General features: G+C 36.3%; 1 protein-coding gene across 2 annotated transcripts; it reads left to right on the forward strand.

Moving 5' to 3' along the window:
- Window positions 1-9,494: 9,494 nt before the first annotated feature.
- LOC133087801 (dihydrofolate reductase-like) lies at window positions 9,495-10,125 on the forward strand. 2 transcript variants are annotated; one of them, XM_061185433.1, is made up of 2 exons: window positions 9,524-9,607; window positions 9,664-10,125. In XM_061185433.1, the coding sequence occupies exon 2, from the start codon at window positions 9,684-9,686 to the stop codon at window positions 10,089-10,091; it is 408 nt and encodes a 135-aa protein (XP_061041416.1). In that variant the 5' UTR covers window positions 9,524-9,607; window positions 9,664-9,683; the 3' UTR covers window positions 10,092-10,125. The 2 variants fall into 2 exon arrangements, with proteins under 2 accessions (XP_061041415.1, XP_061041416.1); XM_061185432.1 differs by having other exon boundaries at window positions 9,495-10,125.
- The last annotated feature ends 2,340 nt before the right edge of the window (window positions 10,126-12,465 follow it).

Here is a 12,465-nt window from a genome sequence, read left to right on the forward strand (position 1 = left end):
TTATTATTTAATTTTATATATGATAATGGTTTGTGATTATTTTTTAAAAAGAATGCTTTTAAAGATACATACTAAAATCTTCAGAAGTAAAAGGATTTCCTTCTAAATAGCTTAGAGTGGGCAAAATGGATGTGAATATGGATAAAACAAGAATGGGCCTGAGTTGATAATTGCTGAAGCTGGGTAATAAGTATACGGAGTTTTGTATATGTTTTAAATTATCCATAGGAAAAAAAGAAATCTATTTTCTAATTAAAAAAATCACCTTTAATGCATGGATATTCATTTATATAAAACATAAAAATGTTCTAGTCACATTTCCCCATGGAGTCCTACAGATATTATCAAATCTTCTCAATGCTGATTAATTTATGAACATTACCAAACTACAAAAAATAAAACTTTACATTTATCAAATATCATTTACAGAGAGCTTTTTTACATATAACTTATGACTTTAGACTCTAGTTAATTTTCTCAGAATTAGTGGTAACAGTTCCAGTTTCACTTTTGCCTAACAGATAGTAAAAATATGACAATTGATTAGAAATAAAAAATCATTGAGGATAATAAACTAATTTAAAAATTAAGAAATTATAAGCATTTGTGAGCTCATATTTATATATAAGAAAGTAAAGTTACTTGCAATTCATTCTCTTTTTTTTAATTGAAGGATAATCGACCTCAACATTATGTTAGGTCCAGGTGCACAACATATTTCTTTATATTACAAAATGCTCACCATGATAAATCTAGTTACCATCTGTCACCATACAAGGTTATTACAATATTGTTGACTATATTCCCCATGCTGTACATTTCATCCCCACAATTCATTATCTGTTTACTAGAGCAGAACCCGAGGAATTCATACAAAACAGCTGTTTTGTCTTTCTCTAGTAATAATAGTAGTATAAACCTAAAAGTATTAAAACGCTTTGTCAAGAGGAAGGGTATATGGGGATATATGTATGCATATAGCTGATTCACTTTGTTGTACAGCAGAAACTAACACAACACTGTAAAGCAATTATACTCCAATAAAGATGTATAAAAAAAAGTGTCATCTCTTTTATACAATTATGCTTTGTCAGGGACTATTTATAGCACTGTGAAAATTAGAGAACATAGTATTCCTTTTGACTTTCAGAAAAATTGTTAAGCATCAAATTGCATGTCAAGGGAAAAATGATCTCATGGAAAAATTAACAGGTCTCACTATTTTCCACTGCTTCCTCACAGCCCCCACTCCCAAATACATAGAGGATAGGTAGTCATTACCCTCCAATAAAATAAAACTAGCATCAAAACTAAAACCGTGCCTTACCTCCTTTGATGCAATAAGTATGCTGCTGAAAGGGGGACATTTTAAATACGTTGAAAGAACTAGAGAATTTGCTTTCCAAATGGAAACTTGTGGTAAATGCTTTCTGAAAGAAATGAGGATTATGGAGGTGACTATCCAGAACCTGATATACGTGGGTTATTCACTGGGATTTTCTCATACTGCCTGTCCTTAAAGCTGGGGTCACCTCTAAAAAGGCTAAGTCTATTCTATGACTTCAAAATCTCTCAGTTTATCCATGAACATTCTTTGTAGACATTTTCTCCTCCTTAGCTGTCATTTATGTGATTTTCAGAAACAGTAAAATTTTCATCTTACCTGGAAATTGAAAATATACTGAACCAAAGTAAGAACGAATGTCTCTGTCTGGGACCATACATTTAAACGTCAAGAGCGTACTCCACACTATAGCAAATGTACGAAGGAAAAACGGCAAGCTCAAGCTTTGAGAATCCTCAACTAAGGAAGAAGTTTCTTTAAAAAATGTAGCTAAGGCAATGAGTAAATATTACAGACTTGCTCATATTTCTTAAGTACTGAGAAAACAAAGGATATCCAGACTTTCTCTAATATGAATCTTAAGAAGTTTTGTGCAAGAAGTAAAAGAAGTCTCTCCTGGAGACCTGGAAGATCCTGTATCCAAGGAAGGTTGAGATCAGGTGCTGGATTGATTTATTGTGTGGAAAGAGCACCTGTGAAATTGTTGGCACTAATCCTAGAATCTGGAAGTTGAATCTCTCCGATGAATCCTGACTCAAATATGTGAATGCTTATGGTGGCTTTGTTTGTAATCTTGCAGTTGTTAAGAACTGAAAACAACAAAACAACCAAAATGCCCTTCAGTCTGTGGTTCAGAATAATACTCATTAATAAAAAGGAATGAACTGTTGATACACACAACAGTATGGTTGAATCCCAAATGCATTCTGCCAAGTCCAAAGGCTATATACTGTATGATTCCATTTATATGGCATTCTGAAAAAGCAAAACTTCAGGGGCAAGAAGCAGATTTGTGGTTGTCAGAGGTTGGGGCTGAGGGAAGGGATTGACTATAAAGGGGCATGGGAGAACTTTTTGGGATAATGGAACTGTTCTATATTCTGATTGTAGTGGTAGTTATATAATTGTATGCATTTGTCAAATCTTGAAAAACTGTATAGTAAAAAAAGTGACTTTTACTGCATGTAAATTATATCTTAATAAAAATATTAATAACCTACTCCATTAAAAATGAAATGATAAATAAGCTAAAAAAATAAAACGCTTTGAAAATATTTTGGAATTCAATTGTTCCATTAATAAAATGGAAGTCAATAAACAATTTATTATACCATTGATATAGCCATTTGTTAATTGAAATTAACATTAATAAAACAAATTATTATACCTCCCACAAAGTAGTGTAAATTACTTCAATTTGATCATACTTTTAAAATTCCTTTTAAAAATTTTTTTATACAGCAGGTTCTTATAAGTCATCAATTTTATACACATCAGTGTATACATGTCAATCCCAATCGCCCAATTCAGCACACCACCACCACCACCCCCCCGCCGCTTTCCCGCCTTGGTGTCCATACGTTTGCTCTCTACATCTGTGTCCTAATTTCTGCCCTGCAAACCGGTTCATCTGTACCATTTTTCTAGGTTCCACATATATGCGTTAATATACGATATTAGTTTTTCTCTTTCTGACTTACTTCACTCTGTATGACAGTCTCTAGATCCATCCACGTCTCAACAAATGACCCAATTTCATTCCTTTTTATGGCTGAGTAATATTGCATTGTATATATGTACCACATCTTCTTTAGCCATTCGTCTGTCGATGGGCATTTAGGTTGCTTCCATGACCTGGCTATTGTAAATAGTGCTGCAGTGAACATTGGGGTGCATGTGTCTTATTGAATTATGGTTTTCTCAGGGTATATGCCCAGTAGTGGGATTGCTGGATCATATGGTAATTCTATTTTTAGTTTTTTAAGGAATCTCCATACTGTTCTCCATAGTGGCTGTATCAGTTTACATTCCCACCAACAGTTCAAGAGGGTTCCCTTTTCTCCACACCCTCTCCAGCATTTGTTGTTTGTAGATTTTCTGATGAAACCCATTCTAACTGGTGTGAGGTGATACCTCATTGTAGTTTTGATTTGCATTTCTCTAATAATTAGTGATGTTGAGCAGCTTTTCATGTGCTTCTTGGCCATCTGTACGTCCTCTTTGGAGAAATGTCTATTTAGGTCTTCTGCCCATTTTTGGATTGGGTTGTTTGTTTTTTTTAATATTGAGCTGCATGAGCTGTTTATATATTTTGGAGATTAATCCTTTGTCCATTGATTTGTTTGCAAATATTTTCTCCCATTCTGAGGAATGAGTACATTTGTGTAATATGGAATGAGTACATTTGCAATTGATTTGTCTAAACTACCTTCTCTCCATTAACTGAGCACTTCTCTAATTGCTTTCCTGGGGCCCTGAGAACCAGCAACTACTTTACTCACCATGTAGGCTGGCAGGGCAGAGGAGCACGGTCAGAATCCCAAGGAGGTACAGAACTGGGGACTTGCTCCCTGACAAAGGCCTCATGGTAAGTGTTGACAACCAATCGTGCACCAACCGAAGCTCAAAAATCTCAGATGTCACCTGAAAATATCTGGAAGGAAGAGAGTGAACTAGCAGCAGCACTCTCAAAACTGGATTTCAGTTGCATAACAGTCAGCAAAACCCCAGGGTAAAATACAGGTCAATACTGAACTTTGAGTTTGGAAGAAACTGAGAAAAAGGGGGCAGAATTAGGGCTGAGTGAAAGCGCACTAGAAACCTCAATGCTGCTGACTTTTTTAAAAAAAATGCACAACGTGAGAATTGTGAGTTAAATTTTATTTGGGGTAAAATGAGGACTGTAGCCTGGGAGACAGCATTTCAGATAGCTCTGAGAAACTGTTCCAAAGAGGTGGGGTGGGGGGGAAGGTCAGTATATATGTGATTTTGGTGAAGAGGGAGTACATGCAATCAAACACATATATTTGCAGAAGGTCTTGTGAGGGCTACTGCTAGTCACGAGGAGCAGATGTCACCATGAGGGAATTTAGTGCTTTTCTAGATATGAGGAGATATAAGAATTGGGCTCATAAAATCAGCTCCTGAAAATATCTAACTATCTGAAGACCTGTTCTCCCAGTTTTTCCCAGAGCACAGAGTGCCTCATTTCTGCTCTCCACCCTGAACTCCTTTCACGGGGTGTTGAAAGTTAGCAGCTGCAGTGGCACCTGACTTAATCTTTGTAGAGGTAGATGGCAAGTGCCCATGGCAAGTGCCAATTTGTAGTTGACAATGCTATCATCAAGATCCGATGCCAGGAGCAAGTAGACTTTTGGAACTCTGAGAGTATTTAGAAATGTAACCCTAATCTTTTCTTTTTGTGCTAGGAGTGATGCCAAAGGCTCAGCTTCTCTATACACTGGTGCCGAATTGAATCTCGGAGACAGAGTTTTGGGTGAAGTAGAAAAGGATAGCTTGCCAGGCAAAGGGGACACAGCAGGCTCCTGCGTTGAAAAACTATGTGTCCCAACTTGGAGAGGACAGTGAGAAGTTTTATTGTAATGGTTCAAAGAGGGCGTGATGAGCTCATGGACATTCTTCTGATGGGTTGGTTGGTGAGGTACGTAGGAGTCAGCATCATCAACCTTCAGGTTCCAACTGGTCTCGAGTCTGCATACTTGTGGGCAGCATACCTTTCATTAACTTCTCCCATCTGGAGGAGGTTTCAGTAGCTGCAAAGCAGCTCAAAGGTATTTTTGTGTGTATCCATTGATGGGGAACCAGGACCTTGCCCCAAGGCTGCACTACTTTTTCTCTTGACCGTTCGTTTCTCCGTGGTCTTGCATCCCTTCCCTTCCCTAATTAACAACTGCTTGAATCTGCCCGTTGGAACTCAGGGAAGGTCATGGAGGCTGAAAGAAGCCTATTTCCTGTAACCAAAGAAATGAGGGACACAGAAAGGCTTTGTGCCCAGGAGTCCCACGGGGCCCTACCTGGGTATCAGGAGTGGGAAATTGCTATCTTGAAATGTAAATAATTAATTTCCAAGTAAAAAGATAAACACGGGATTTTTTTAAAGCACTTTGGTTCAGAGTGGGAGGTTTCAGCAACTCTCAAAGCAAAACTTGAGTTAGGTCAAGCTAAGCATTAAGTCCAGTGGAGTTTGGAAATTAGTGTGCGAGGAAGCCATTCCTGAGAAGCACTGCCTATTAGGAAAAGTTGTGACTTCGGTTATGAGTTTAGGCTGCCAACAGCAGAATGAAATTAAAACTCAAACAGAACAAAAACTGATGAAGAAAGTTGTTTCCTTCCTGAAGTTCTAAAGCCTAGTGGGGAAAGAGAGGCATGAAAAGAATCAGGAATATAGAATGGGCTTGAAAAAATTACTCAGACAATATTTGAGTGAGACATTCGTTCTTGTTATTCTTGATTTACTTAAGACACCTAATGAGTCACCCTTTGGTGCCATTCTAATCCATTAGAAGAGGGAAGAGTGGTGCCTGAAGCACTGAAAAAGCATGCACCAGACTTTGAAGTGGTTGGAAGTGGTTAAATAAGAGGAACATTATTGAAGACCTTAAGAATATTCAGAATGTATTCCGTCAGCCAAAAAATACATCCAGTCCTGTCTTATATCTCTGACAAAAGCAGCAAAAGACAAGTGTTTACATGCATAATTTTTATCTTTAACGGGAAGTAATAATTGAAAATATGCCAATGTTTATTAAAAGAAGACAGTGAATTTTGGCAAATGCCTGAAAACGACCTTCCTAACAAGTTTAGCTGCAGACTGTTGTAAGAGTTCGAAATCCAAAGTGCTGACTCTCACCAGAGATAACTGAGTAAATTATGGTGTAATATTGATCATAACATAACCAAATTTCAACCTTCCCAGAGAGGAAGGAAAGCAAATAAATCCACCATGAATTTGCTTTAATTTAGAAAGAGAATCCAAGGTACTACTGAATATTATTTAGAAAAAAAAGCAATTTAAAACATTCACTAGAAGACAATTTTGAATTATCCCTTCTATCTATTAAGCACCTACTATGTTCTAAGCACTTTCCATAAACAATTCTATTTAATCTTACAACAATCCTATAATTTTTTTATCCCCTTCTTGAAAAATGTTAAGTAACACTTGCCAAAAAATTTACAAGCAATAAATGGCTGAACCAAGATCTGAGCCAGATATGTGCTTTCCACTATAACTTAGTACTTTTTAAATAATGTAAATAATTGTCAAAGAAAAATAGATAACTAGGTAGACATGATGAAGGTAAGGAAATGGGGTTAAGATCTAGAAAGCAGAAGCACTGTCTCTCTCCTCCAATCAAGAAAAGACATAATCAAGAGCTCATTCATTCATATCAATGAGTGATATTGATGTTGATACAACCCACTCATCTTATTCTCATTTTTATACCCGTGTGTGAATGTATTCAGTTCTATACAGTTTTATCACATATGTAGGTTTGTGCATCCACTGTGACAGTCAAAATACAGAAAAATTCCATCATCACAAGGAATTTTTATAACCACACCCACCTCCCTCCTGGCTATCTCTTCATCTCTCACCCCTGGAAACCACTAATCTGGTTTCCAGTTCAAAAATTTTGTCACTTTAAAAGTGTTATATAAACAGAATGACATAGTATGTAATCTTTGGGTATTCGGTTTTTTTTTCATTCAGCATAATTCCTTTGACATCCATTCAAGTTTTTGTATGTGTCAATAGTCTGTTCTTTTTAACTGCTGAGTAGTATTCCATGGTATGGATGTACCACAGTGTTCAACCATTCACCTAATGAGGGTCCCCACATCCTTGCCAGAATTTGATGTTGCCACTATTTTTTATTTTAGCCATTCTAATAGGTGTGTAGTCATAGCTTGTGGTCTTAATTTGCATTTCCCATATAGCTAATGATGTTGAACATCTTTTCATGTGCTTATATGCCATTTATAGATGATCTTCAGTGAGATGTTTATTCATGATTTTTGCCCATTTCCTCATTGGATTGTTTTTCACTGTTGAGTTTGGAGAGTTCTTTATTCTAGACATTTGTTTTTAGTCAGATATATGATTTAAAAATATTTTCTCCCAGACTGTAACTTGTCTTTCATTCCCTTCACATGGTATTTTGCAGAGAAAAAGTTTTTTATTTTAATGAGGTCCGATTTATCAATTTTTCCTTTTATGAATATCCTCTTATGGCATGTGGTGTCAAGCCTAAAATCTTTGCCTAGCCTTATATCCCAAGATTTTCTCCTATTTTTTTTCTAAAAGTGTTATAGTTTTATACATTACATTTAAGTCTTAGATTCCATAATGTTTTTCCTGTGTTTTTTCATAAAAGTTCTTTTGATTTTATGTTTCATATTTAAGTCCAGGATTCATTTTGAGTTAATTTTTATATAAGGTGTGAGGTTTAGATCAAGGTTAATTTTTTGCCAATAAATGTCCAGTTGCTCTAGAAATATTTGTCAAAAAGGCTACATTTTCCCCATTGATTTGCTTTTGCCTTTGTCAAAAATCAGTTGAGCATATTTGTGTGTAGATTTATTTTTAACTGTCTAGCATGAGCTGTTAATTCAACAAGTATGTATAGAACCCCTACAATGAGCCAAGAACTCCTCTAGGTGCTGAGGTTGCAGCACTATCCAAGGCAAACAAAAATGTCAATACTCATAGAGCTTATTGTCTAGTAAGAAAGATAAATATATAAAAAAATAAAATTTAATGTATAACATAAAGTCAGAAAGAGAAGTACTGTGAAAATAAGATAATGCAGGGTAAAGTGGTAGATAGTAATGTGTGAGGTGGGATGGGCAGCATATATTAAACAATATGTCCAAGGAAGTTCTTTCCAAATAATTGACACCTGAGTGAAGACTTGAATTAAGTATGGGAATAAACCATGCAAATATCCAGGGGAAAAATTTCCCGAAAGAGATAACAACATGTCCTGTAAACGTAAAAGACTGAATATGTGTAAGAGTATGTAGAGTTCTGTTTTCAGTATAGCTGTGTAAGCTTCTATGGTTCTACTCTCCCACAGATAACTATTATGAACTCTGGACAAGATATGGAGGCAGGGAGCACCTACCTAAAGGGACTAGTGAGTGAACCAAAGTGAATACATTCTAGAAAGCAATAACTATGAGAGGAAGGGAACAGCATAGTACAAGTTTCCATTTGTTAAGGGCATGGGGGGGATGGCTAACACTTTAATAGAAAACTAGCTGACTTTCTGGCCTGGAGAAACAGAAACAGAGTTTGGGGCAACAAGAGCCACTGGAAAATGAAGGGCTAAAAATTAAGAAGCCAGAGAGAGGGGGAGACCATACTCTCTGTAAACCCTGCCCCAGTCTCTGGCTGATCTCTGAATCACTTATTAGTGACTGAAAACAGCCCAGCTAAAGATAAAAGAACTGAACTAAGTTTTGAGCTGCTATCCAAGACAGAATTTTCAGTTCGAGTCCAACTAGGTTAATTGCCTGCTTAAACAAACAGAACCTGTCTTTTGGAGGGAATATAACAGAATTCATTCACAATGTCCAGGATACAATCCAAAATTACTCGACATATGAAGAAACTAGAAAACTTGAACCATTCTTAAGGGGAAAAAAAGTCAATAGACTATCCTCAAGATTATCCAAATGTTGGAATTAGCAAACAAGATTTTTAAATAGCTACTGTAACTATGCTCAATGATGTAAAGGAATAGAAGCTTATTAATCAATAGAAACATAAGAAATCTCAGCAGAAAAACAGAAACTATATAAAACCACCAAAAGAAATTCTAGAACTCAAAAATACAATCTTTAAAATAAAAATGTTACTGGAGGAACTTAACAGCAGAATGGAAATGACAGAGGAAAGAGTCAACAAACTTGAGGATACATTAATAGAAATTATCCAATCTTAAGAAGAGAGAGAAAAAATATTGATATGTAAAAAAATAGAGTTGCAGGGGTTTATGGAACAATATGAAAAGATTTAATATACATGTAATTTGAGTCTCATAAAGAAAGAAAAGAAAAATGGGGCAGACAAATTACTTGGAAAAATAATGGTCAGAAATTTCTCAAGTCAGTGTGACGTGCTAGCTCGGAAGTGTTTTCTGCAGCTATCATGGTTCGTCCGCTAAACTGCATCGTCGCTGTGTCCCAGAACATGGGCATCGGCAAGAACGGGGACCTGCCCTGGCCCCCGCTCAGGTACCTGAATGAATACAGGTATTTCCAAAGAATGACCACAACCTCTTCAGTAGAAGGTAAACAGAATTTGGTGATTATGGGTAGGAAAACCTGGTTCTCCATTCCAGAGAAGAATCGACTTTTAAAGGACAGAATTAATATAGTTCTCAGTAGAGAACTCAAGGAACCTCCACAGGGAGCTCATTTTCTTGCCAAAAGTCTGGATGGTGCCTTAAAACTTATTGAGCAACCAGAATTAACAAATACAGTGGACATGGTCTGGATAGTGGGAGGCAGTTCTGTTTATAAGGAAGCCATGAACAAGCCGGGCCATCTTAGACTATTTGTGACAAGGATCATGCAGGAATTTGAAAGTGACACATTTTTTCCAGAAATTGATTTGGAAAAATATAAACTTATCCCAGAATATCCAGGTGTTCCTTCTGATGTCCAGGAGGAGAAAGGCATTAAGTACAAATTTGAAGTATATGAAAAGAACAATTAATGTGAAAGTGTTTTCTATTTCAAGCCTCCTCCCCCCCCCCAAAATTATGTATTTTTTGTTGTAGAGACTTTTGTTGACTTTAGATCTATGGATAATTATTTCTAAGCAAATTACTTTTATTCCCCATTAATCTTAACTAGACTGTATCAGATACCATTTGTGAAACACTTCTTGCTGTAACTTCCTGAATGCCCATCAAGAGTCAAGAATAGGTGACCAGCACCTGCCTAGGGTAGAATATCTACCAAGACAGCCCAAAGTGGGAGAGTGCCCTGGTAGCATGAGTTGAAACCAGAGCCTATAGAGCTAGGAGCTAGGCAGATGGGTCCAAAGGTCAGAAATGGATTATAAACAGAAGAGCTGGCATTCAGTTATTTAAATTAGATCAAAAGAGGGACTGTGAATTACTTTATATCACACTTCTGAAAAAAATTCTCTTCACTCAGACCAGGAGTCAATAAGTGGAAAAATCCAGGATATTCCACAGGGATAGTAAAGAGGTAGGTACGACACTACCTTTTCGGTGGTTAAAGGAGAAGGTTTGAGAACTTAAAAAACTTTGTTTCTGATCTTCAGTGAGATTGCATGGGATGTTACAACGATAGAACAAGAACTGGCTGCTCTTTACAAAAAAGAATAATATCAAACACAATGGTTAAAATTAAAAATTCAAAGAGGTAATAAATTGAGAATGAATATTGCTAGAAACCAAAATTAGTAAGTTAGAAACTAAACTTCACAGAATTAAAAAATGAAAATTAAAACATGTTTTACCCATCACGTTAGCAAAGATTTAGATTAAGTATCCAAAAAAAATTAGCATTTTCTGCCTTATAAATTGGTACAACCTTTTTAGAGTGTAAGTTAGCAATATCAATTAAAATTCAAAATATTCTGGGTTTGGACCCAGAACTTCCACTTCTAGAAATTAATCCTGAACAAAGAAATGGACCCAAGAGTATTTGTTGCAACTTTTTTTTTCAAACTTAGAAACAGCCCAAATGTTGATTAATAAGAAATAACTAACCAATCTGTCTATAAAATGTAACATCTGCAGCAGTTAAAAGGAATGAAGTACTGACAGGAAAATGCCAAAAATTGCTAAATAAAAGAAGCAAATTGTGAAAAAAAAAAAAAAAAAGAAATTTCTCAAATTGGTGGAAAGAGGTATATTTACAGATTCAAGATGTTCAATGAAACTCAAGCAGGATAAATATGAAGAAAACCATATCTAGTCACATTATATTCAAACAACTGCAAACCAAAGATTTTTTAAAAATTGTTTTTGAAAGCATCTAGGGAAAAAACATTATTTACAAACAGAGAATACTTTGAATGATTGCTAACTTCTCACCAGAAGTAACAGAAGCCAGAAGACAGTATACCAGCCTCTTTAAAGTCCTGAAGGAAGAACACAGAAGAGCATTAGATCACGTAGGGCTTGGTAGGCCCTGTTGGGACTTAGTCTGTGAAGGGAAACTAATCAAGGATTTTGAGCAGAGGAACAACCCAAACAGGTCTCCATGGCTACCAGGAGGAACAAGAGTGGAAGCCTATTGGAGTAATCTGGACTAGAAATGATGGTGTCTCAGTCCAGGGTGATAGTGGTAGATGTTATTAGAAATGACAGAATTAGAGATATATTTCGATTCTATTGTTGATCTCTATAATCATTTCTTTTTACGCACCCTCAACCTTCTTTCTTTAATCTTTCTTGAACACAACTTGTTTGAAAAGACTTTCAAAAGGGAGGTGGAGAATAATGGTAGGTAAAAGAGCAAAGGACCAAAGGTCCATTTTAGGTCAAAGAATTGTTGTAATTGGAGTAACAAATAAAAAATAGCCCAAAGAAACAACCAAATTACATGACTGATTAGATGTAGAGTGCAAGGGAAAGGGAAGAGGTAAAGAAACCAGTGATCTTCAATCTTGGAGAGAATGGTACTATTTTAATAAAATATAATGACTCAGGTGCCGAGAGTAATTATAGGATAGGCCCTAATGGCCTATTAGTTTGATTCCAAGAGATGTCTCAGTAACTAACCCTTGTTCCAGTTTAGGAATGTATTGGGGGTGGGCTGTGTTAGCCAGGGAGGCTAAGTCTTTATACCTCTAGTCATTTTGTATATTGATGAGGTACATCTGGCCCAGATGAGTGGGCTCAGCATTTATCAAAAGCAGCCAGTGTGTAGTACTGCTTCAATGTTATAAGGCAATGCTCAGAAGGGAACATCTGAATTTCCAGATGTTCTGATGAGACTCTTACTCACTTAGATGAAATCATCTCAACACTGAATCCACTGTGATGATTTTGAAGTTTGGAAACTTGGCCTCTGCCTAACCTGGAACATGTGACTGATCTCTCTGCCCTACG

Source organism: Eubalaena glacialis, chromosome 3 (assembly GCF_028564815.1).
Source record: "Eubalaena glacialis isolate mEubGla1 chromosome 3, mEubGla1.1.hap2.+ XY, whole genome shotgun sequence".
Taxonomy (NCBI): Eukaryota; Metazoa; Chordata; class Mammalia; order Artiodactyla; family Balaenidae; genus Eubalaena; species Eubalaena glacialis.

Excerpts from the sequence above, each read along its gene's own strand:
- LOC133087801 (XM_061185432.1), top strand. The coding sequence starts at position 9,522 with ATGGTTCGTCCGCTAAACTGCATCGTCGCTGTGTCCCAGAACATGGGC.